This window comes from Sceloporus occidentalis, unplaced genomic scaffold (genome assembly GCF_023333645.1).
Source record: "Sceloporus occidentalis isolate IW3139 unplaced genomic scaffold, rSceOcc1.0.p SCAF_78, whole genome shotgun sequence".
Lineage (NCBI taxonomy): Eukaryota > Metazoa > Chordata > Lepidosauria > Squamata > Phrynosomatidae > Sceloporus > Sceloporus occidentalis.
In genome coordinates, this window is record NW_028317058.1 from 654,501 (window position 1) to 676,888 (window position 22,388).

The following is a 22,388-nucleotide window of genomic DNA, read 5'->3' on the forward strand; positions in this document are numbered from 1 at the left end:
TGAAATAAACAAACATTTTTAAAAAGTCAGATTGTAGGAATATCATGCAATCGCTCTAGAGATATTGTAGGAAATACACCTGTCACGTGGATATTCAACCTAACAGGTGGAATTGTTGTTGATATACCCCATAAATGAATAACAATGTGCTAAAAATATATATTTTACATAATATGTCAAAATAATGGAATAAAAAAAAGAAACAAAACGGATCGACAGACAGGAAGGCAGTGCTGATCCTCTTTGGAGAGACACAGCATAGGCTTCATCTGTGTGGATTTTGATCATTATTTTAACCCTTAAATTATAGCTAACTGGCTTCTCCTGTTGATTTATATTTTTATCACAAAAATACTAGATCTACATTGGAAAATCGCTTAAATAATAGATCCTGAAAACATAGCATATGTTGATATATATAACATAATAGATTGTAAGCTTGCGAGCCGGGCTCTCTCCACCTAATGTTTCGGTTTGTCTTAGTCTGTCAATTCTAGTCTTGTCAGACCCCTTGAATATATGTATTGTATTAAGCTCTGCGTAAATTGTTGGTCCTATATAAATAAAAGATAATGAATGAATGAATGAATAAGAGGGGTTAATAGACACTGAGCAGGATACCGAGGCTGTATGCGGGGAGTGAGACTCACAAGCTAGTATTCACCAAGCAGCAATCCCCTCATCATCGCTTATTTCAGAGCCGGCTCATGATGATGAAGGCATTAGCAGCGAATTAGCGCCTTAAGGTTCCCAGCAACAATAAGCAGAAAAAGTGGTGTTTCCTTCTATTTTCCTGAGAATGACTACATCTAGTAAACGCTATTGAGTTATCGATCCAGCGTGACATAAAGAAATGTCTACTTTCTACATGAATCTTTTACCGAGTTACTCACCTTTGTGAGATGATGTTCTGAGGAGAATCCCAGGCCATAGACCGTGTTTGCTCGGCTGTCTGCCCATTGCCCAAACTTCTGAGATGTTTTAGTGAACGTCATGTTTGGACTGATGGTGCTATTTATTATTGCCTGGGAAAAATAAAACAAGTTGATAAAGCCCTACAAGTACATTACATTTTCACACGCTATCATCACTAAGCATTATGATCTGCCAACCATGTGAGATTTTGCTTCAAGAACAACTGAGCTAGCCCTGCATAATGCATAGTTAAAGTGTCCCTTAATACCATCTCAGTCACTTAACTGCAAATTGGAAGGATTTAACTAAAAACAATACGCTCCAATGACTGATTTTTGACCAGGGCTTTTCCATCCAGAATCAGACTCAGTGTCCTCAGGTTTCTGAGGAGATCCAACCAACCTATGCGACGGTTAGACCATGAAACGGTCACCATTTTACCCCTTTCCTTGAAGGAAGGTCGCCTTCAGGTCGTGGTCTCCTCTGGAGAGAGTAACATATCTTGGCCCAGGCCTAGGGGTCAATCGCTCTGCTTCAAAACCAGGGGCAGATCGCCATCTTGGGCAATCAGGAACCTTAGTGCCCTGCTCCCCAATCCCTGATTCTATTTGCTCTCCACGTGAAAATGACTTTTATCCTGCAGTTTAGCTACATACGATATCCAATTTTCTCTCAAGTATTCATCAAATTGATGGTATCCGCTTAAAGGAACAAATTCAAAACCGCTCAAATCTTTTGACCTTTTATTTGAGAACCTTTTCACTCTGTAAAAATCACTTTCTGAAATTATTAAGTAATCGGCAACTGAACTGAATTTGTTTGGGTTAAATATGAGAACATTCTTAACGACTAAATAAATGCCACAACCTGCCAAAATCAAAATATCTTAATATATATATATATATATATATATATATATATATATATATATATATATATATATATCACACATATATATATAATCTAATCAAAATAATATATATATATAATTATATATAATTTGAACTGAGTTAGCTAACAAATGAGCATGTTTGTTCTCCGATTTAATATGGAGTGATATATATATTGTGGTAAAGTGTATGGGAGAGTGGTAGATGGGATATATATCTCACCTGGTTTCCTCAGCCAGGCATGGTAGCAAACCCAGGAGCCCTCAGGTGAGGCTTCCTAAGCTCATTACTGGGGAGGAAGCCTTAAAAGAGAGGGCTGTTGGGTTTGCAGGGTGGAGGAGGGACTGAGGCAGGGAGCAGCTACAGCCCACCAGGTATGAAGCTTTACCCATGCAAAACCTGTTACTTTGCTTAGGCTTGTAGAGAGGTATCTGGATGTTTAGTTAGAGCTGGACAGGCTTAGAGTTTGTTTTATTTTCAAGGGGCTCTGTACTGTCATTGCCGCCCCATGCGTGAGCTGTCCCCTACAATATATATATATATATATATAGGGGGTAGTAGAAGTATTATTAAACACTCATCTACAGACACCAGACAAGCCAGAAGGCATGTTTTTCCCTCATGGTGCTTTCACAACCACAAGGGATTCTGGGTAGGCTAATGCAAATAAGGTCAACAATTATCACCTTTGCCTCTATATCCACTTTATACATGGATCCCTTGAAAGTAATTGCCCGCTGTACAAGACAGCCTTTAGACAAAACTCGGGAAGAGGTACAATAGCCAGATCACCACTCATGGACAGCTGTTTCGACCTTCATGGGACTCGTCAGCATGAGGTTGTGATACTGGCTATATATAGTGGTGTCAATATCAAATAACAGATGGAATAAGTATCTTGTTATAATACCTTTTTTATTGGACTAACAGAATTTTTGAATGACAAGCTTTCGGGAGCTCTTCTCCCTTTCTCAAGTCTAAAACATTTTTAGACTTAAAAAAAACATGTTTTAGACTTGAGAACGGGAGAAGAGCTCCCGAAAGCTTGTCATTCCAAAATTCTGTTAGTCCAATAAAAAACGTATTATAACAAGATACTTATTCCATCTGTTATTTGATATATATATATATATATATATATCATCCTTTTGCATAAATTGTATATAGCTACTTGTGTGTTTTATTTGTGACATTTCTTGCTTTCTGCATCACGGAGATCTTTACTCCGCTATGATGCAGGAAACAGAAGCCACCATGAGGATGTAGCTGCTTATACACACAGAAATCTATCACTGACGAGTCGTTAACATTAAATAACTGGCATTTTATTCTCATTGTTAAATAAATGAAAATGCTTCTTCTACGCTAAAGGTTTAACATTTAACACCAAAACAGAACAGAATCAGGATGTCCGCTGGTTAATCTGATGGCTCATAGAAACACGTACTGGGAAAGGTTGAAGCATTCAGTGAAATATTTTATAAAGCATTGATAAACCTGAAATGAAGAAATAACGTTTTTTTCCCCCAAAATGTTTACAATTGCGCTAATTGAAATGGGAGATCACGAATATTTTACTACTTCTCCATTTGTGCAGTCGCTTGTATTTAGATGCTTCGGTACTTAAGCTCGTTAGTAGAAAATGTCTATTTAGTAAACTTCACCACTAAGAGAAGGAAATAGGGAGCTGGATAAAGAAACTTGGCTTCCCTGGGTGTCCATGGGGCCAGTAACAGATTTATACAGGACAGCTTGGAGACAGACTTTGAACGTCAGGCACCATTTGCCACATTGCTCTATTATCCTCTTGAATATTCTATCAAAGCACTTAAAATTGTCTTATTCTAATCGGGCCAATTAACTCGTATTTAGATATTTTCCACTGCACTGCCGATCTAGGGATCATAATGTTTTGACTTTAGATTTTACGTTCATCACATGGTGCAATTAAAAGATCCAGATCTTAAAGGTGCCACTTAGACAGAACAAACACAGAAATTGAGCGCTGATAAAGAACCTTTCAGCTCATCTAGTCTGCCTATTTGTAAAGACTTTAAAATGAATCAGTCCTTCAGTCTCACCTTAGGTGCAGGATAGCCATAGTCTATCCCATGCAGGTTTCCTCGCTGTATTAGCCTCTAACCACATCAGCTGGGAGGCTGATCCATTGTATTTACCACTTCCTCAGTTAAAGGAAGCTGAGTAGGTGGGACAGCACCTTTAATATTTGGAGCTTGTTGTGATCCAAGAGCGTTACTTTGTGTACAATAATGTGAGATCAGGAGGATGATTACAACCAGAACAGTTCAGAAGATTATAAAGTTACAAACAACTATCTAAAAATATAGAACAGAAGACTGTCAGCCAATAAGAGGCAAGCAGAGAAATCTCCCATTTTCCATTGGCTGCACACTGTTCTGGAACTTACTTCTCACTTCTAGAGATGTAGAACTATTAATCACTTGCATAAATGACATTGAATGTGTTATTTTTTTGCTAGAATACTTTAAACACCAAACGAAGCAAATCTTATTCACAGAAAGGGAAACCGTAATTATACAAACATTGCAACATCTGCGCTTCAATACAGGAATTCACCGAGGAAATCTGAGACCCAGGAATAGAAACTGTAATTGGGAATTCAGGAGCTAAGTTATGAACTGAAATGGATAAATCTCCTATTTTTTCAGTCATATATTTTCCATACACCAAGCATTTTGTCCTGGGGTTAAAGCGGGTATACAGACCACCATCTAGTGGCCACAATATGCAAGTGCGCTTACCACAGACGCCAATTACTAAATTAATAAATGTCTAAAAGTTTTAGGGTACTAATCAAGGCAATGGAAAACCGAGTCTTGTAACATTTAGATGGAGCTTTTCTTACACTCCTGTTTTGTTTATTTAAATAAATGCGGGCCTTGAACTCCAAAACCACTCTGTGTATTTGTGGTGAAATCAAAGGATTTGTGTGGTCCGGACCTGTCTGCAGTTCCTTTTGGCCGAAGTGTAAACAGATATTTTTTTGAAACTCCTTTGGTTTAGGAAGCTTAAATTGGCTGACTCACATTATCACTTATCCCGGGTCCCCATTTGATGTATCAGATATTTGTCTGCTGCTGATCAGTGCTCTGTAATAACATGAGATAATTCCCACACTGTGTTTTGTTTGCTGCATATCAGTTTTATACACATTGAGAGGGATTTTGGATGAAATCCACAATTGGGATGGCCATTTAAATTTTGCCCTGGGCTGAATTTCTTAATAATATATGTTTAGGCTTATATTTAGAGGAATGCGGCAGTAAAGTTACACCATGAATATCAGGTTTAACAATGTTACATATCGCTTCTGACAATAGGTAGCAAGCTTAACAATATTCGGCATCTCTAATACTTCTTTGAGCAAATTAATGCCAGTACTTTATCAGGTAAGTGGTAGGGTCCACTGACATCAGAAAGACATCCAAGACATTTATACGTTGTGTGATCACCTAATATGATAGCTTAACAGTGATCTTTACTTTAAAAATAGTACCCGACGTTCCTCTTTTGGTCTGTTTCGCCCTCTTTACATGCATTGCCTGTTACATTACATGCGCACAAGAACATTGCAACGAACTTGGAAGTTGGCACACCTGGCTGACCATTAGAAATCAGCTAACAGAAGAGTTAAAATTGCTGGTATTAAAACAAATAACAATAATATCATTAGAGATGTTAAGACTTTTGATCTACATTAACATACATATATATGTCTTGGACACATACATGCACACACACAAACTAATACCATACCTTCGATCCATCCAGACTAATTATCCTGTAGACATTCCTTGTGCTATCGTAGAAATAGGACACAGTAACTGCATGTTTGCTGGTAGGAACCCAGTTCTTCTTTGTGTTTGGATCAATTTGGAAGACATGGGCTCTGGTGCTAAAGATGGGTTGCTCTCTGCAGGTAAGAAAATAAAAGTGATTAACCTCATTGGGTCGTAGTACAAAGGTATACGAGGAGAGAGGCTCGGGTGACAGAGGGGAATTATCCAACTGGCTTTCCATGGGTGGTGTTTGAAGTTGGTCACTGTGAAGAAGGCACCTATTGTAAAGGCAGCGTGGCTACTTTACTGGTCAGCAAAACTCTATTACCGCTAAATATAGACTCCTTAGTTATCCGTCTCTCACCACCCCCCAAACTCCATCTGCTCGCTCTGATTATATGGGCTGTCACGATTTCACCAAGCACTGCTCAACCAGGGTATCCACCTCCGTCTGCCAAGCATTTAAATGTTTGAAGAATACGTTACCAGTTTTATTTAACCCATACGTCCCGGCGACATATGGTCATTAAACTTAAATATACGCACTGTGCTTATATCCGATGATTTAAATGATATGGTTCAATACATTCTTCTCCAGAATGGTACATTATAGATTACGAGTACAAGTCAGAAGCAGGATTCCGGTTTAAACTACCGGTCTTTAGTAAAACTTACCCATAATCAATGTTCCATCTAATTTTTCTTAGGTGGCGTGCGCAGAAAATTTCTCTTGTGCAAACATTTTCCCATAGCCAAAATTTTGTGCGCACAATATCCGCGCCACATAAAGTATCAAAAAAAAATATATATTTTTTTATTTATTTTTTTTATTGGGAAAAACTGTTGTGCGCACAATTTTTGCACGTGTGCGCTCTCTAAAAAAGCTATGTGCACGCGCACAAGCGCACAGCTTAGAGGGAACACTGGCCATAATAATTGAAAAATGAAAAGCAAATTAAACTATATCTGTAAAAACAGAAAACTGTCGTTACGTGAACCTCTGCCTTTTATCAGCATCGAGAATCTGCTCCAGAATAGACCATAAAGCATTTATTGCACAAATAATAACTTCAAAAATAAACATTATAGACAAGCTGATCGATGTGCAACCAGAGCTTATATCATTTTAGGGACAAAATAAGCACAGATTTAAGCCACGTGTGTTATTATTTTTAAGCACGTGTCATTAAACAGGTGTGATCAATATAATAATTGAAGCATTTTAAATAAAACCACAGAATACAGACCATTTCTAGGGTCCTACGGAATCATATAAAAGTCCCTACAGGCATCATCCAAAGGATAGATACTACAGACTGCCACAATACCTGTATTTAAAGGCAAACCCGGAGCCCTCTGCTTAGTTTTCGATGTTTTTTTTTTCCTTTATCGCCTCAGTGTTTTGTTTTATATATATATATATATATATATATATATAATTTGTCCGTATTTATGTTGTAGTAGTCAAACATTTTGACCAAGAACTAAAATCTATATGTGAGTCGCACCAGGAACGGAGTGGACTTTCTAAAAGAGAGGTAAATGTATTTTTGGGAAAAATTAGGGCAAATGTTGTTTAAAAAAAAAATAATAATAATAATAAAGAGGAGGTTGATTCAAGGGTCCTGTTATTGATAACTTTGGCAAGGATAGGAGGAGAGGCTTGATGAACCTGGATTAATAAAACAGAGAACTGTATGGGTCCGACATCACAGTATTAGGCGTTAGATTTTTTAAAATATTTTAAAGCATGAGGATTATTGTATGTCTTACTTGTAACAAGTGGAATGGTTGGGCTTTAAAGTATTTTGTTCTGCAATTTAAAAAATATATGATTTTTTTTAATGATTTAAAAATACACAGAATTATTACCGAAATAAAATGGCAACTCGCAGTCTGCATGATATCACTTTAGAACCAGCCTATCTTTTCTGTGTTATTATATATCATTTTTGTGGCATTCTAACTCTGCAGATTTCATTACGGGTAATAGTTTTTTTTTTTTTTAATTAAATGTCCCTTTCCACTTTTTCAGGTCGTTAATGATTTCCTAGCACCAAGAAAAAAAAAAAAGTACTAGACTATGATAAAGTTCTAGGTAGTTCTTAGTAATAGACTAGAAAATACAGAGATAATCTGTAACCGCCGGTGATCTGTTACTCCAAAAAGATATTTGGAATTTTAAGCCAAGTCATACTCAAAATAGAGCATGACACGATTTACCGGAATTATGTTAATGTTCTCGAATGACCAGTTCCCGAAACTGTCATTGGCCATTGGCCTTGCCTTAGATTCAGGATAGCTTTATGCCTCTACCACTTCTACTGGTGAATTGTTCCACTTATCCACCACCCTTTCAGTAAGGTAAAACTTCCTTGTATCTATACCTCAGACCCTACATTGCTTATGTGATTTTCTTCTCACCAAGAGTTCTTATAGGATTTTATGACCTACTGATTCATAAGCACACAATATTTTGAGCTCCTAGGAAAGTATGACATCATAGGAGAGAAGAGGGACAGCTTACATCCAGAGGATTGTTTTATACTGCGATAAGGAAATATCCAGCGTGGTTCAGCAACCATTTATTTTTATATTTTAAGTGGTTTCGAAAAATCCGCTCATGGAACCAACGCCGTTTACTAGGACTTGACAGACGTTCAAGTGATATTGTGATCTCTTTTTTCCGGACTGGTGTTTTAATCTCTGTATTAGAGAACGTGGATATAAAAGGAAGCTTTTTACCCTCTGCAGCTGCCACGTTACCGATCTGTTTTTAAAAAAATCTGTAATATACAAAATCAATTACTGGCTCCCGAAATCGAATAAAACAGCGAGTTCCTCAACTCGTACATTAATTTATGTGGGAAGGTTTTCTTCAGTTATTTGTCCCTTAAGGAAAATTGGACGAACGGGGGAGTAAAGGCATTAAACATCATTTGTAAAAGCAGCATGTTCCTTTGACTCAGTTACTGGAGACATTATTGCTTCGTTCTCACAATGTTAGCGACCATGTATTGGGCCATTTAAAAAGCCGAGTATTATTATTCACTAATCAACATTAAAAAGTCAAATACATTTAAAAAGCAAGGTTTTAAAAGGTGATCGAAATGCTATGGAAAGTTTGACCTTTACCCATCTTGTTGGCTTTTGATGCCACCGCTGTGTGGGGGAATGAGACTGAAAAAGTAGACTTGGGCGCCAACGTAGAGTTTGTGTTCGTTTTCATGTTTATTTTTTGGGTAAAAAGTTACTTCGTATTCAATGAAATCTGTTCACCTCCGTCTTCTTTTTGGACGAAATTCAGCCAGCATTTAGTTTTTCGGCCTGTCTGAGTTGCAATGTAAACAAGACGGAAACACGTAGAAGAAGTTGGAGGAGATTCTCCTCCTCTTAGTGTAGTTAAAATGGCGGGCCATGGCAACAAACGGATGAAAGAAGATTTTCATATTCCACACATTTGTTTTTCATTTCTTTTGTCCAATGTTGCATTCATTCATTCGCTATTTGGACGAAACTGCAACATTTGGCATGAAAACGAATGTGCAAGTCTACTGACAGGTATCTAAAGGAAGATCTTCAAGAGAGCTCAAAACCTTAAATTCAAGACTCGTAACAGCAAAAGGTTAACTTGGGTCCTAGATTTTCTTGTAGGTCCTGGTCAACCGTAGTACCATATCCTAAGCAAAGAATGTGAAGAAAAAGACGTCCATCTTTCTTGGCTTCCATAAAGGGTAGTAGATAAGTAACATTTGGGGACTATAAATCTTGTTTAATGCTTAATGCTCTACATGTGATCATAGCCAATTCTGTCCGTAGAGACTAGTTTGGGTAATTGCTGGGCATCTCTTCTCTTAGGGCAGCAAGAGAAAGGGTGAAGGACTATATACATGGGTGGAAACGTGAGGCGTAGCGTGTTCTTACCCTGTAAGGACATAGCCCTAGATTTACAGTAATCTAGCACAGTCTCCTGTCACATTTTATACACTTCCAATACAAAAAAGTAGTAATTTGACATAATGGGTTAGTTCATGTCAAATTCATACCAGGCTAGAACTTTGTAATTGTCCTGATTTGCCCTAATTCGTTATAATGCAGGCATGCTGCAAATAAAAACGAGAAATGCTTTCCTAAAAAATCTAGAATAGATCTATCTGTAAAACATAAGCATAAGTGTCATTTCTTTAACACAATAATAAAATATTGTTTTTTACCTTTATGTTGCAAAGTAGTCAACGCCAGCACACAAAAATGACAAAAAAAAATCACATTACAGAAGCTTGCCCTCTTCTAGGAACCAGAGGTCTATTATGAGCAAACGTGGACAATTAATGTGCTTCAAAGACAAATTACAAATAAAAAAAACAAATGGAACTCTTGGCAGCGATTGGAAAGAATACACTTGGCTCCCTGCAACGTTCCAGATTTAATCAGCAGAGGGGATATTCAGTAACGCAAAACTAGATTCCTTTATCTCGGCTTCTGCATATCACATGCAACACATTGTAAGAAACGGTAGACGGCTAAAAAATTTGCATGGATAGCCCACACTGAATATTGGTAGATACAACGCCGAGTGGCTATGTATAAGGTTTTTAAAAAATACAATAACAACAAACCTAAAATGTGAAACTTTTTTAGATATTCCATATTAAGAAGGAGCTGCAGCTAAAGCGATGGAAAAATCAATCCATGTGATGTGTCAATGAAACATGAAAGCGAAAGCTGCACGCGCCCTTCTGGTGTACTGAAAACCCAAATAGATTTTCCAAAGAGCCTTCAGTAACACACCTACTTGTATGAACTAGTTTTCTAGAGAACATAAATGCTGGTTTTTAAAATAACCTCCGTGTTTGGGTCTCCGATAGCTCAGCTTTTAGCAATAAATGGCTTGTGTTGGGAAGAAAAAACGAAAACCCCACAATTTTGTTGGAAGACAGCAAGCATGGGCAGCAGAGGATCTCTGGGTGGTGATCATGTTTGGCCGGAGATAAGAGGACACATTTTGGATTAAATGGCAACAAAGCTATATGTTGTTGTATTGGCCCCGAAGAGTAAAAAGGTGATAGCGTTAGTGGGCCAACCCATCTGTGGAGTAAAAAAATCACGATCCTATAAGATGTCGAGACCTCAGATGACCCTTCATTCAGATGAGACCTTCGAGATCTTGGAAACCCAACATCTTGGGACGTTAATAAGTCCTCGGTCTTGTCTTGGTTCTTGTAGCCTTCTGACTCCTATAGGTATAAGCCCGTCTCAGCGAATGAGCCAGGACTAGATGCTGGCAGAAGGATCTTCTCTCTCTGCTCCCCCCGATGAAGTGCCCTCATATCAATACCAAAATTAGCCAATTTAAAAAAGAAATCAATCATTTTTGGTCAAAATGAGGTTTTTCATCAAGCGAAAGCTGCTTGTGGCTTAAAGTACAAGCTGTTATCTCAAAATTCTTGGGCCATCGGCTTCTTAAAAAAAAGTTCTCATGTACAGGTTTCCTTAAGTGGCAAATTATTCTTAAATAGTAGTAGACAAGGCAATCTGTACACTAATTTGGAGATAATCACGTCCTTACGAGACAAAAAGGTACTGATTTAAGCTCCAGGGTCCCACTTATTCCCAAGTCTGGAGTAAGGTATATGCAGGTAAATGTAAAGAGACCCCACGGCACTGCCAAGTCTCTTTCATACTATATAATGCAGGCGTGTGGCATAGCAAGTGCCAGCTTTGTTTTACTAAGCCGTGATCCCAGCACGCTATTCAGCAGAACACATTATCCCGGTTCCAACCTCCGGAGAAAACGTACAATGGGTAGAACTGCATGGTTGAGGTAACCGCCATGTAAAGTTGATGTTTTCATTCTTCACATCAGTAGGTAATGCACAGTTGGCTGGGAACATTTCAAAGTTCTATAGAGAAAGAGACATTTAATGGGCACTTGCATGGTTTTATTGTTTGTAATTGCGATTTTGTCCTTGGGACAAACACTTAGGTTTGTTCTGTGTGACATACATGCCGATTTCTAGCAAGAACTTGTATATCTAAATATCTTGAGAGGAAACACTACCTTGCATGGTATAAGCTGCCGAATATGGCACTGCCGGGGTAGAAGGCAACCCGCAGCTCCCATCAACCTCACTCAAAAGTAATCCTAGGTGTAATATCTGCCACACGGTCACAAGTGTTTAAAGACCACCTGGCCATCATACACCCTTTAATGAGTGGTCCCCCTTAAAATTCGGCAGAAACCTCCCATATGCATTTGCCCCTAAGTGGGGATCTTCTAACGGCCTCCCAAAGCATGTTGATCACATTGATCATATGGTAGCACTTTCCGGCCACTCACTGGCTTCTTTAAGGGGTTAATCAGTGGTGTCGGACCATGCAGGAGGCAGGGAGCTAAAGCTCTGCCCTCTACTTACAGTAAGCACTTTTGGTTAAGTTTTTGAACCTTTTTTAAAGAATGCATATTAAAGAACTCATATGTTCTTTGGTGAGGCTGTCTGGGACACTAAACCATCCCTTTAATCACTTATTGCTTCTGGAGCAGACTGCAGCTACATATTTCAGTAGTTAAATATTCTATAGATTGGGTTCATATTTGGCAGTCATCTTGATTAAAAAACTGCCTGCAATATTTGTAAAAAATAAGGTATAACATGATGAATGCTCACCAGCAGTGAATGATCAGTCTGTGCTGAGCCAGACCACAATCTCACAGCACATTCATTCACCTTTTTGCCACGGAGGAAGCCGAGTGATTACATTCTAAAATAAATGCAATAATTACTATAAAATAATTAGTATAATAAATAATATTGTTCCAATTAATTCATCACTTTCAATTGTGTTTGTTTCTCCTGATGTTCTAATTGCAGTTGACCTGAATAATTTGATTACTCGCGGAATAATCTCTGTAGCTTTCGCTAAGAGCCATCATTTCAAAGTTGAACTAAACAAGACATGTCTGCTTACAAGCAACGCTAAGTGTTGTAGGATTTAAGTGATAATCAATTATCATCAGGTAATGCTGTAAACTATCAGTAATGATACCATAATAACGCCCTCTCACTAGATCTCACTCGATCTTGCTCTCACCCACTCACTCGCCCTCACTCTCGCCCTCTCACTAGATAGAAAAGCACAATAGCATTCAAAATATTAAATCAAAAAGAGGAAGAATGGTGGATGAATGAAAGAAAAGAACCTAGTTATTTTTGTGGTCTAGGAGTACTTTCTGGCATTGGCTCGACAGTCACTGGTCATAAAAAGTCAACCCCATTTAACTCTTTAAGTCTCCGAGATTGTAACATTATGCTTCCAATCTTCACCTAATGCGAGGTCACTGTGCTAGCCGAGGTCACATGATATTCCATACGATATTTCTTTATATATTTAACCTTCTGAATGCTGCATTTGCTTGCCCGGCTTCTATACTGGACGTTACACACGATGTCTTCTCCTAGTGCTCGTTTTAGGGATATATTTTTTAACACTATGTGATGTGCAATTGTATTATCTTACACCAAAAACGCAACATCAAACGCAACATCAAGAAGGGGTTAAAGTTTACGTAAATTTTACCTGCCAAACAAGGTACGGAAACACAGTCCACTAAGCAAAAACCCAATAGGCTGCCTATTTAGCTTTCTGGACGTAAAAGAGGTAAGTGTCTCCCCCTGGAGGATAAAGATTTAAATCCGCTAGGTCCCGGGGGCCCATGGCAGGCATTTTCAGAGCCCATGAATTAACACATTTAACACGATCTGTGTCAAACTGTAAACAAAGCTGCGGTTATATTTAATATTGGATCTCTGAGGTTTAGCTGAAACACACCAGGGCTGGTCATTCAGAATTTATTCTCTAATTAATGAAATTATCACGACTATTAATTTTTATCGCTACGATTTGGCAACAACTCCCTGTTTAGTTAACAAAGCCCTGGGCTACCTCTTTTTTTTTTTTAATTACTCGTTCTATCATCACTCCAGTCCATACAAAATCTCAGCTGTTGGCTGTAACCGTCCTGATCCATGTGCCATAGGATCCACGTGCCATATGTCATGGGCTTTACAGTACGCAGGGGAATGTACGTATATGTGCGTGAGGATGAATGTTTGTGTGTTAGAATGAATGTATCTCCTCGCTGGTTATAATTCTGCATGAGATCCCAAACGTTAAAATGCCAGTTTGATTAAATAATTATACGTTTTACCAAGATGCCTTATCGACTAAATACTGGAACCAAAACCCATGATTTCACTATAACAGGTTATCCCCACTCTAGATTGTAAGCCTGCGAGCCGAGTCCTCTTTTCCGAATGTACTGATTGGTCTTTATCTGTCAATTCCAGTTTAATCAGACCCAGTGAATGTCCGGACTGTAAGAAGACCTGCGTGTATAAATCAAAGATAATAGTTATAGTGGAGTCTCTGCGGCCGCGGCATGACTCGCTCCCACGCCGAGTAGGTAGTTACTGGATATGGAAAGTAGGACGAGATCTTTTCACTCTCACTTCGTCGTTGACCTAATAAATACAGGTCCAATCAATATACCCCATCGCATTAATTTATTGCCGTTAAACATGCCTATGTTTACCGCTTCCTAATGCGTGTCTGGAAGGATACTTCTGGAACATTAAGACCGCTCTGATCTTGGACTGCTATCCGGGGTGGAAAAACGTTGTAAAGTGCTTTTCCATTATCCGCCAGAGGTTTGCCGCTGCTGTTAATTCCAATACTCGTTTAGATAAATTAATAGCTTGGAGGGAATAAACAAAGAAGAGAATAGTCTTTGTACTGCTCTGTCTATTCTAGTTTAGTCGGACCCTTTGACTGTATGGAGCGCTGTGTAAATTGTTGCCGCTGTATAAATAAAAGATATTAATAATAATATTAAGAACTTACCCCATTTTGCCCAGATAGCGATTTTCACAGGAGCTGAACTAACGAAAACTAGTTGCAGAGGTCACTTCTTGCAAACATTAGGAACGCTCGGCTTTTCTTTCTACAGAGTGTTTTCCAGCACGGTCGATCTCCGCGGCCCCGCGTCAGATCAGGGGCCACATGGAGAGATGAAGAGCCTGGCTTTTAAATCCAACGATAGATTTCCCAAAGAAGGAGAAGATGGGGGGGGGGAGAGATCACCGTACCGAGGATAAGTTTATATAACTCAGCGTAATAAAAACTCAAACATGTGTATTAAAAAACGTATCTCCGGGAAAACTAAAGCGTCTTCATGTGCTGCTTTCTCCCAGCGTCTCGTACTTGGAGGAAACACTAGGAACCCAGCCCAATGCTTATTCCAATCATGTCCTTCTTGACAACGATCTGCTTCCCACGCTGCTCTTCCCACACACACAGACATATATACAGTATGCACCAGTGTGACCAGTATCCGCACGCCTGCCCAGTGCTCTCCCAGTGCGAGAATCAAACTGGCCTTTCCTCTCAGGAGCTCTTCACAGGCAGGATCCAGTACTGGGGAAAAAAGGACACAGTTAGCGACAGGTTAATTCTGTGCGGATATACATACGTATATATATATACATACACGGTATATATATATATATTACATATTTATTACAATACGTCTATGCCGCTGACTCTCTAGTGATATATAGACAAATACACTATACTAATGAATTATTTCGCTGCAGAAGAAACATATGTCTATATAAAAGCGCAGCAATTAACTAAGCAGCATGCGCCACAAAGTTTTAGACGAACCGAAGAAGGATCCGCTTGAAGTCAGGATCTGAAAAATTAGATGAAAAGAGCCAGGAGCTAAATAATTAGCAAAATAGATATATAATATTATATATATATATATATATATATATATATATATATATATATATATATATATATATATATATATATATAATAAGCTCTGGTATAATAAATATAATGCATAATACTGGATATATATTGAATAATAAAAAATTTAATAAGACAAAAATAAAATAATAAAAATATTAACAAAAAATACATAAATAGATGACTAAAATATGATAAAAAATAAGGGAAGAGAACTTTCTATCTTTATCCCCAAAGAAGGTAGATATATAATATATATATAATAAATAAAATAAATAAATAAAAAATAAATATATATATATATATATATATATAATGTAGAGATATAGATAGCTGATACACACACATCCGATGTCCTCTAATTACCCTCTGGAATATAATACGGATGTGATTTGCAGTCGGTGAGGAGCCCCCAATAAGGAATACCGGCGGCGGGGATGCTCCCGCGGGAGGCTGTATTAGACGGCTGGGACTAGCAGGACCCCTGACGGAGCTGCAGAGATGTTGGGGGCCCTGAGCGAGTCTCCCACCCGCCCCTGGAGGAAAGCAGCCCTCACCGGAGAGGCAGGCTGAGCCTTCAGCACCTCGGACAGCAGCAGGAGGAGAACGGGATCGCTACCGACGGCTGGAGCAGCCTGTCCCCGGCCATCAGCAGGACACAGCAAGCGGCCATCCCTCAGCTGGCGGCACGGAGCATGTCTCTGAAACACACACACATTCACGGGGTGTAAAGCGGAGCCGGGGCGGGGACACGCGGAATAATAACCCCCGATGGCAAGGACAGCGCCGCCCCCAGCAGCTAATCCGGGCCTGACAGCCCTCTCCCCGGTCACATCCCCAGAGGGCTGCAGCTGCCGCACAAACACCCGGGCACGGCTAAGGAGTGCACAGGGACCCCTGCCTCCTTCATCTGCCCTTGCGGCTGACTCGGAAAGGTGAACTGCCCCGGCTCTATACCCCCGCCAGTGGAGCCCTGATCGGTGTGATCAGCGTACGGCGCCGATGGGCTCCAATGTGCACCCACCATGTCCCTGCCGGGGAGAAATTCCTCGCTGTGCCCGTTTGGGGCAGAAGCCGGTATTATTAGCACCCCTCGTTCTTTACATACCAGCCCATAAATAACCCTGATGGGTGCCATGCCTCTAATTAACCCATACGTTACCACCACTGCTAACACTACCAGCTCTTTACCGTCTGAACCAGGAATCACATGGTTAAAAAAATTCTGTTCATTCCGTTAAAAAATTCCAAAAAAGGATGAAATTCCCGATAATGGCAAAAATAGGCAGATAAAAGCATCTGATCCCAGCAGTGATGGGTTAAGGAGAGAAATCTCTGCATTTGGAAAACAATATGTCTAACATACCGAATATAAAGGGTTACAGGTAACCGGGCCCCGCTGCAGGGCCCTCGGATTCCAGCATGCCCGATTGGAGAGAAAGGGTTAACGATTATATAAACGCTCGCACCGATATAGGTAGTCCGCCCGTATGTCAGCCGTTATATGCTCTCTGATCGCCAGAAAGGTTTTTGGCGCCGAAGCTCAAAGGGTTAATGCAGATATTGATCTTTTGGCAGAGCACAGGAATTGGGGTGAAAAGCAGAGATTTCTGCCCGTGGCTTTCGGATATAGGGAGGCGATCAGGCACCAAGGCCCTGCTCAGGGTATATCGGCAGCATGTCCACGATCCCCCCAGCTCCCCTGGCGCCGGTTACCGCTGCATTGAGGACGCACTGGCGAGTTCGCGGGGCTGGCCGGTGCCGTCTCCTAGCTGAGTCTGCTCAGACCTTCTCTCCATCCCTCCGCTTGGGAGACATTTAAATAAGCGACGTCATCCCGTTCTCCCCTCCGCATTGACGTCACCCCCGTGTGGGGGATGACGTCAAAGTGCTCAGTGCCGCCGGAAGCGCTTTCTAAATATGGGGAGATCGAGAGGGGGGGAGGCAGCGCCGGGTGCGGGAGAGCACCGAGCATACCAAAAATAGACGTGCGATGAGACAGGTGCTGCCGGGCAGCGATAGAGAATAACTCCCGGGAGACAACTCCTACATGATTACACCCCAACTCACATCATCGGCAGCCAGCTCAGCCATGTGTCGGTCCTCCACCCCTCCCTCAATCCATCTATTCATTATCTATCTATCCCTCTATCTATCTATCCCTCTATCTATCTATCTATCTATCTATCTATCTATCTATCTATCTATCTATCTATCTATCCCTCTCTCTATATATATCTATGTCTGTCTGTCTATATCTATCTATTTATCTATCTGTCTGTCTGTCTATCTATCTATCTATCTATCTATCTATCTATCTGTCTGTCTATATATCTATCTATCTGTTTGTCTGTCTATCTGATCTATTTCTCCCATCAGTGCTGTAACATATTGTAGAAACATAGAATCTGACAGCAGATAAGATCCATCCAGCCATCTATTCGGCCATTTTTCCAGATGAAATACTAAAAAAATAATCAGTCGTTGTTCTTGTCTTAGATTCAGGATATCTTTATGTCGATCCCATTAGTAAATTCCCTCACTGTATTAGAATCTATAATATCTGATGGGAGGCTGCTCCATTTATCTACTACCCTCTTACTAAAAAACTTCCTTACATTACATCTAAACATCTGATCTTCTAATGTAAGATTATTATCTCGTTGTTCTAACATTTCTCCTCCTTTAAAATAAACTTCCCTCCTGTACTTTGTAAATCCCTTTAAGTAATTAAATGTTTCTATCACAACCCCCCACCCTCTTCTATCCATTGAGCTATACATTTTGAGATCCCGTAGTCTTTCCTATAGTAAAATGTCAGTATCTTTCTGGAGATGGGGTCTCCAGAACTGTACGCAATACTCTAGGTGAGGTCTGACCAGAGATCTGCAACGTTCCTACCACTAATGCCCCTCTCTATATAACCCAGCACCCTGCGACACTTTCTCTGACACCTTTATTGCATTGTCTTTAAGTCATCAGAAATAATTACTCCACTGACTGGACGGTGTCACCAATGCTATATTCTGCCTTGGGATTTTCATGCTTCAAGTGCATTACTTTATATTTATCAACATTAAACTGCACCTGCCACAGTCTCGACCATTCTACGAACTTAAATCATTCACTATTTGAGTTGTTCCACCTGGAATGTCTACCCTGTTACAGACTTTTGTATCATCTGCAAAAAAAGACATAACTTACCATAAAGACCTTCTCTAATATCACTAATAAAAATATTTATTAAGGGTCCTGACACTGATCCCTGAGGTTCCCCGCTAACAACAAGTCCTTCCTCTGAATACAGACCATTGCCTCCTGTCGCTCAGTCATTGCCTTATCCATTCAGCTATTTTTACATCCAAACACTTCACGTATGAGTCTTCTATGAGAGTATATATATGTATATATAGAATGTATAGAATGTCAGGTTCACTTCTTCACCTCGTTCAGTGCCATTACACCATGTGTATGTACAGCAGGGGGAGATGGGGGCAGAGAGGTTCTTATCTCCTGCCAGGTTCTCCCTATGACCCCCTGGGTTGATGTGGGGGGGTTAGATGTCTGCCTTGGCCAGGCTTGGCGGGAGGGGGACGAGCAGAGCGTACATGCAGCACCCTTCAGGACACACTCGAATATACTGACTTATTGGTTGGGCCGGGGTTTGGGAGAGCGCTGCTCATGCTACGTATTGCCCAGCCACCTCTTCTCAAACTACATGTATCACTTACTCCGTCCAATAATTAGGTTTATTTATTAAACTCTGAGTTTGGAGGTGAGTTAAGGTAACACAGAGCACGTAACCTGAGTTGGCAAGACAGTGTTTCATCTTTACTCACCTGCCAACGCAAATATACTCTACATAATGAAATAAATGCATTTCTCAGTATCCCAACTATTGGTTGGCAAGAGGACCATCTGCCCAGGACTGGGGTACATTTAAAGAAGTTTAAAGCAGCCTTACATGATGCCGAGTGGGAAGTTTTGTTCAGAAAATTTGCCTGGGGTGTAGAATTTCTCCTCCGCTGCCTACACGTATCATTTTACCACGTGCTCCTACTATTTCAACCATATATATATATATATATATATATATATATATATATATATATAATCACGTGCCGTTCTCATCCATCGTCATTGTGTACACAGACCTAGCGATATACGTGTGCTTCTTTTTGGTAAAAAATTAGGTGCTGGTACTCATGTTTCCTAAAAGAAATATCCATACATGTACACACACACACCCTCTCCCATACATATACAATAACTATTCTATACCCATACCCACAATCATTTCTGCCTCCTGCTTTGACATCAACAAAACGCCCCCCTCAACAGCCATTAGCTCCTGTCACCCCTCCACAGCCACCGAATTTCCACCCATCCAAAGCCCCAAAGTCATCCTCCTGCGCAGGGGCTTAACATCAGGACGATGTCATGATTTCATAGCCATTTGCCTGATCACTTGAGGGGCACTCACACTAATGCAAATACTCAGTCACATACACTAACACACCCAGACACTCACGTGTCTACATCCAGACACTTACAGTAACACACACACATAGACACACGCACTAACACGTGCACACAATAAAAACTCCCAGACACTCATGCATACACACATAGCCACTCACACTAACATACCCATACGTACGTAAATACACCCAGACACACACACATGCTAACATACCCCACAAGCACATTCACACTTGCCCTTATATTATCTCTCCTCCTCATAACCTCTCCTCTTTCTCCCCATCTCTTGCCTTCATCTCTTTCTCTCCTTTTCTATCTTCTTAGTTCCTGTGGTGGGCGCACAAAGTCCTCTCTTACAAACCTCCGAGATATGACATCATATCACGGCCCTCAGCTTCAAATGCAGGCATGCATCACAACGGAGCACTGAAAGCGAGGTCTGAACGAACAGACCTCCTGCTGCCTTCATTTTGGGCCATTTTGAGGTAGATCCATGATCTCCCCAACTGGTCCTGCCGTCTCCAGTGGCAGGCAGGCACCTTGCTGACCCATGCAGATGGCGGTACACCCTACCATGGCATACCATCACAAAAAAGCCCTGCTCATGCATATGTTTCAAGTGTTTTTCTTTTTCTTTCCTCTACTGATGTCCTCCATTCTAGATTATTATTATTTATTGTTTTATATAGCTCCTACAGGCCTAAAAGTAACCATAATATGTATATAAACAGCAGAACATGTGTTTATAAATTAGATTATAGAAATAAACCCATCCTTCTTCCTAATGTTCTGTGTCAATTGTTGAAATAGCTTTTTACTGCTTTTCTAAGGGTCTTTGTTAAGTCGTGTCCCCTCGCCATATCTGTAATCGCTCCCCTAGAGTGTTCTTGGCTTTTTGAAAGTTGGGAGAAATGCTGATGAGTGGTGAATGGACCTACCTATAGGTCCTAATATAATGCAGATAAGAGAAGATGAGAGAGAGTGACTCCCTGGACATATATAATATATATAATAACTGCCAATAAACAGGGATCTCTGTCCTGCAATGTGCAGTAATAAACATTCATCAAATGTAACCTTGTAATAACGATTACAGCTTATTCAGTAACAAGTGATGTTTTTATTTATTCATCTGTACAGTAAGTATAGAAACAAGATGTAACAAGGATGTCTGGGATATGATGTCATATTCTGTCGCGCAGCGCCTTTTAATGAAGTCTATGGAGGCTGTGCTTGCATAAATAGCCTAAAAAGGTCGGTTGGGGAGATCAAAGATTTCTCTTGTAACCGCTCCCCGTGTGGCTAGAGACGGCGAGGGGACGTGGGGCAGGACTACTTGCCCACAACCTGATGAGTCAGCACTCGGCTCCAAGCATCACCAGGTGGCCACACGGCAGCTGCAACAACACAGATCTCCATGGATTTTACTGCTTCTTGGGCTGGTCAGGGGAGATCAGAGGATCTCCTCAACCGGCCGGCCTGTGATCCCCACTGCAGGAGGCAGCTATGTTGGCTAGAGACTGATAAGTACACTTGGGAGATTTAATATATAGGCACAAACAGTCGTTGTCTGCAGTTGGGACCAGATAACTAGAGGTAGTTGAAGGAGTATGTAGATTATACGACCTACAAAAAAATCATGGATCATTTCCAGCAGTCTTTTCTGTTTTTTATGAACTAGGATGGCATTTTCTGGTTCTGATTATGCCGCTCCAATCTTGTTGTCCAGGATGTCCAGGATAAGAAGAGGGATTTTCGACTAATGCAGAGAGCATTACTCTGAGACATCCACAGAGACATTAAGATTTTGTCTACGGAGTTCTCAGTGAGAAATAACTAAAATCTGCCTTGGCTGAGAGTGGGGTGATAAAGAAATATGGATCATTGGATTGAAAGAGGAAAACTAGAGTTCCCTTTATTGGTTTTGGAATGAAATGATCAAAGTCAAGCAACATGGAGATGATAGAAGATAATGAAGCCATACCAAGAGATTGTTGTCATTTAACACAACCAGGTAGAAAAAAGTGTGGGGTTTCTTAAAACAGGCTACCCTTCACAACTAGTGATTACACGCGTGTGCTGAGTACTTAAGTATGCTGCATGCATCAGCAAAAGCAAGTGGGGAGGAAAATAAGACAGAAATGCAAATGTATTACTCCCATAAAACAGGAGTGCGTACAGGAAAAAAAGTGCGTACATGCAAAATGGATTCCACTGTGCATCCAAAAATATTTAGAGACTATGGTCTTTAAATGAGTTTGACATGATATACTACACTAAATGACCAAAAGTATATGGACACCCTTCCTAATTATTGAGTTCAAATGTTTCAGTCTCACTCATTACTAACACGTGTATAAAATCAAGCACATAGGCAGCCAACTCCAGACAAACATTGGCAGTAGAATGGATCATACTGAAGAGCTCAGTGACTCTAAACATGGCGCTGGCATAGGATGCCACCTTT

At 40.2% G+C, this 22,388-nt stretch overlaps 1 protein-coding gene across 1 annotated transcript in view; it reads right to left on the bottom strand.

Moving 5' to 3' along the window:
• Nucleotides 1-5,867, bottom strand: part of LOC149285489 (homer protein homolog 1-like) — a 33,345-nt gene extending 27,478 nt beyond the window's left edge. Inside the window, exons 1-2 of the mRNA XM_089495264.1 lie at nt 5,604-5,867; nt 894-1,025 (exon numbers count right to left, since the gene is read on the bottom strand). Of these exons, the coding sequence (XP_089351390.1) occupies nt 894-1,025; nt 5,604-5,867 (396 nt within the window). The remainder of the gene's footprint in view (nt 1-893; nt 1,026-5,603) is intronic.
• Between the last annotated feature and the right edge of the window lie 16,521 nt (nt 5,868-22,388).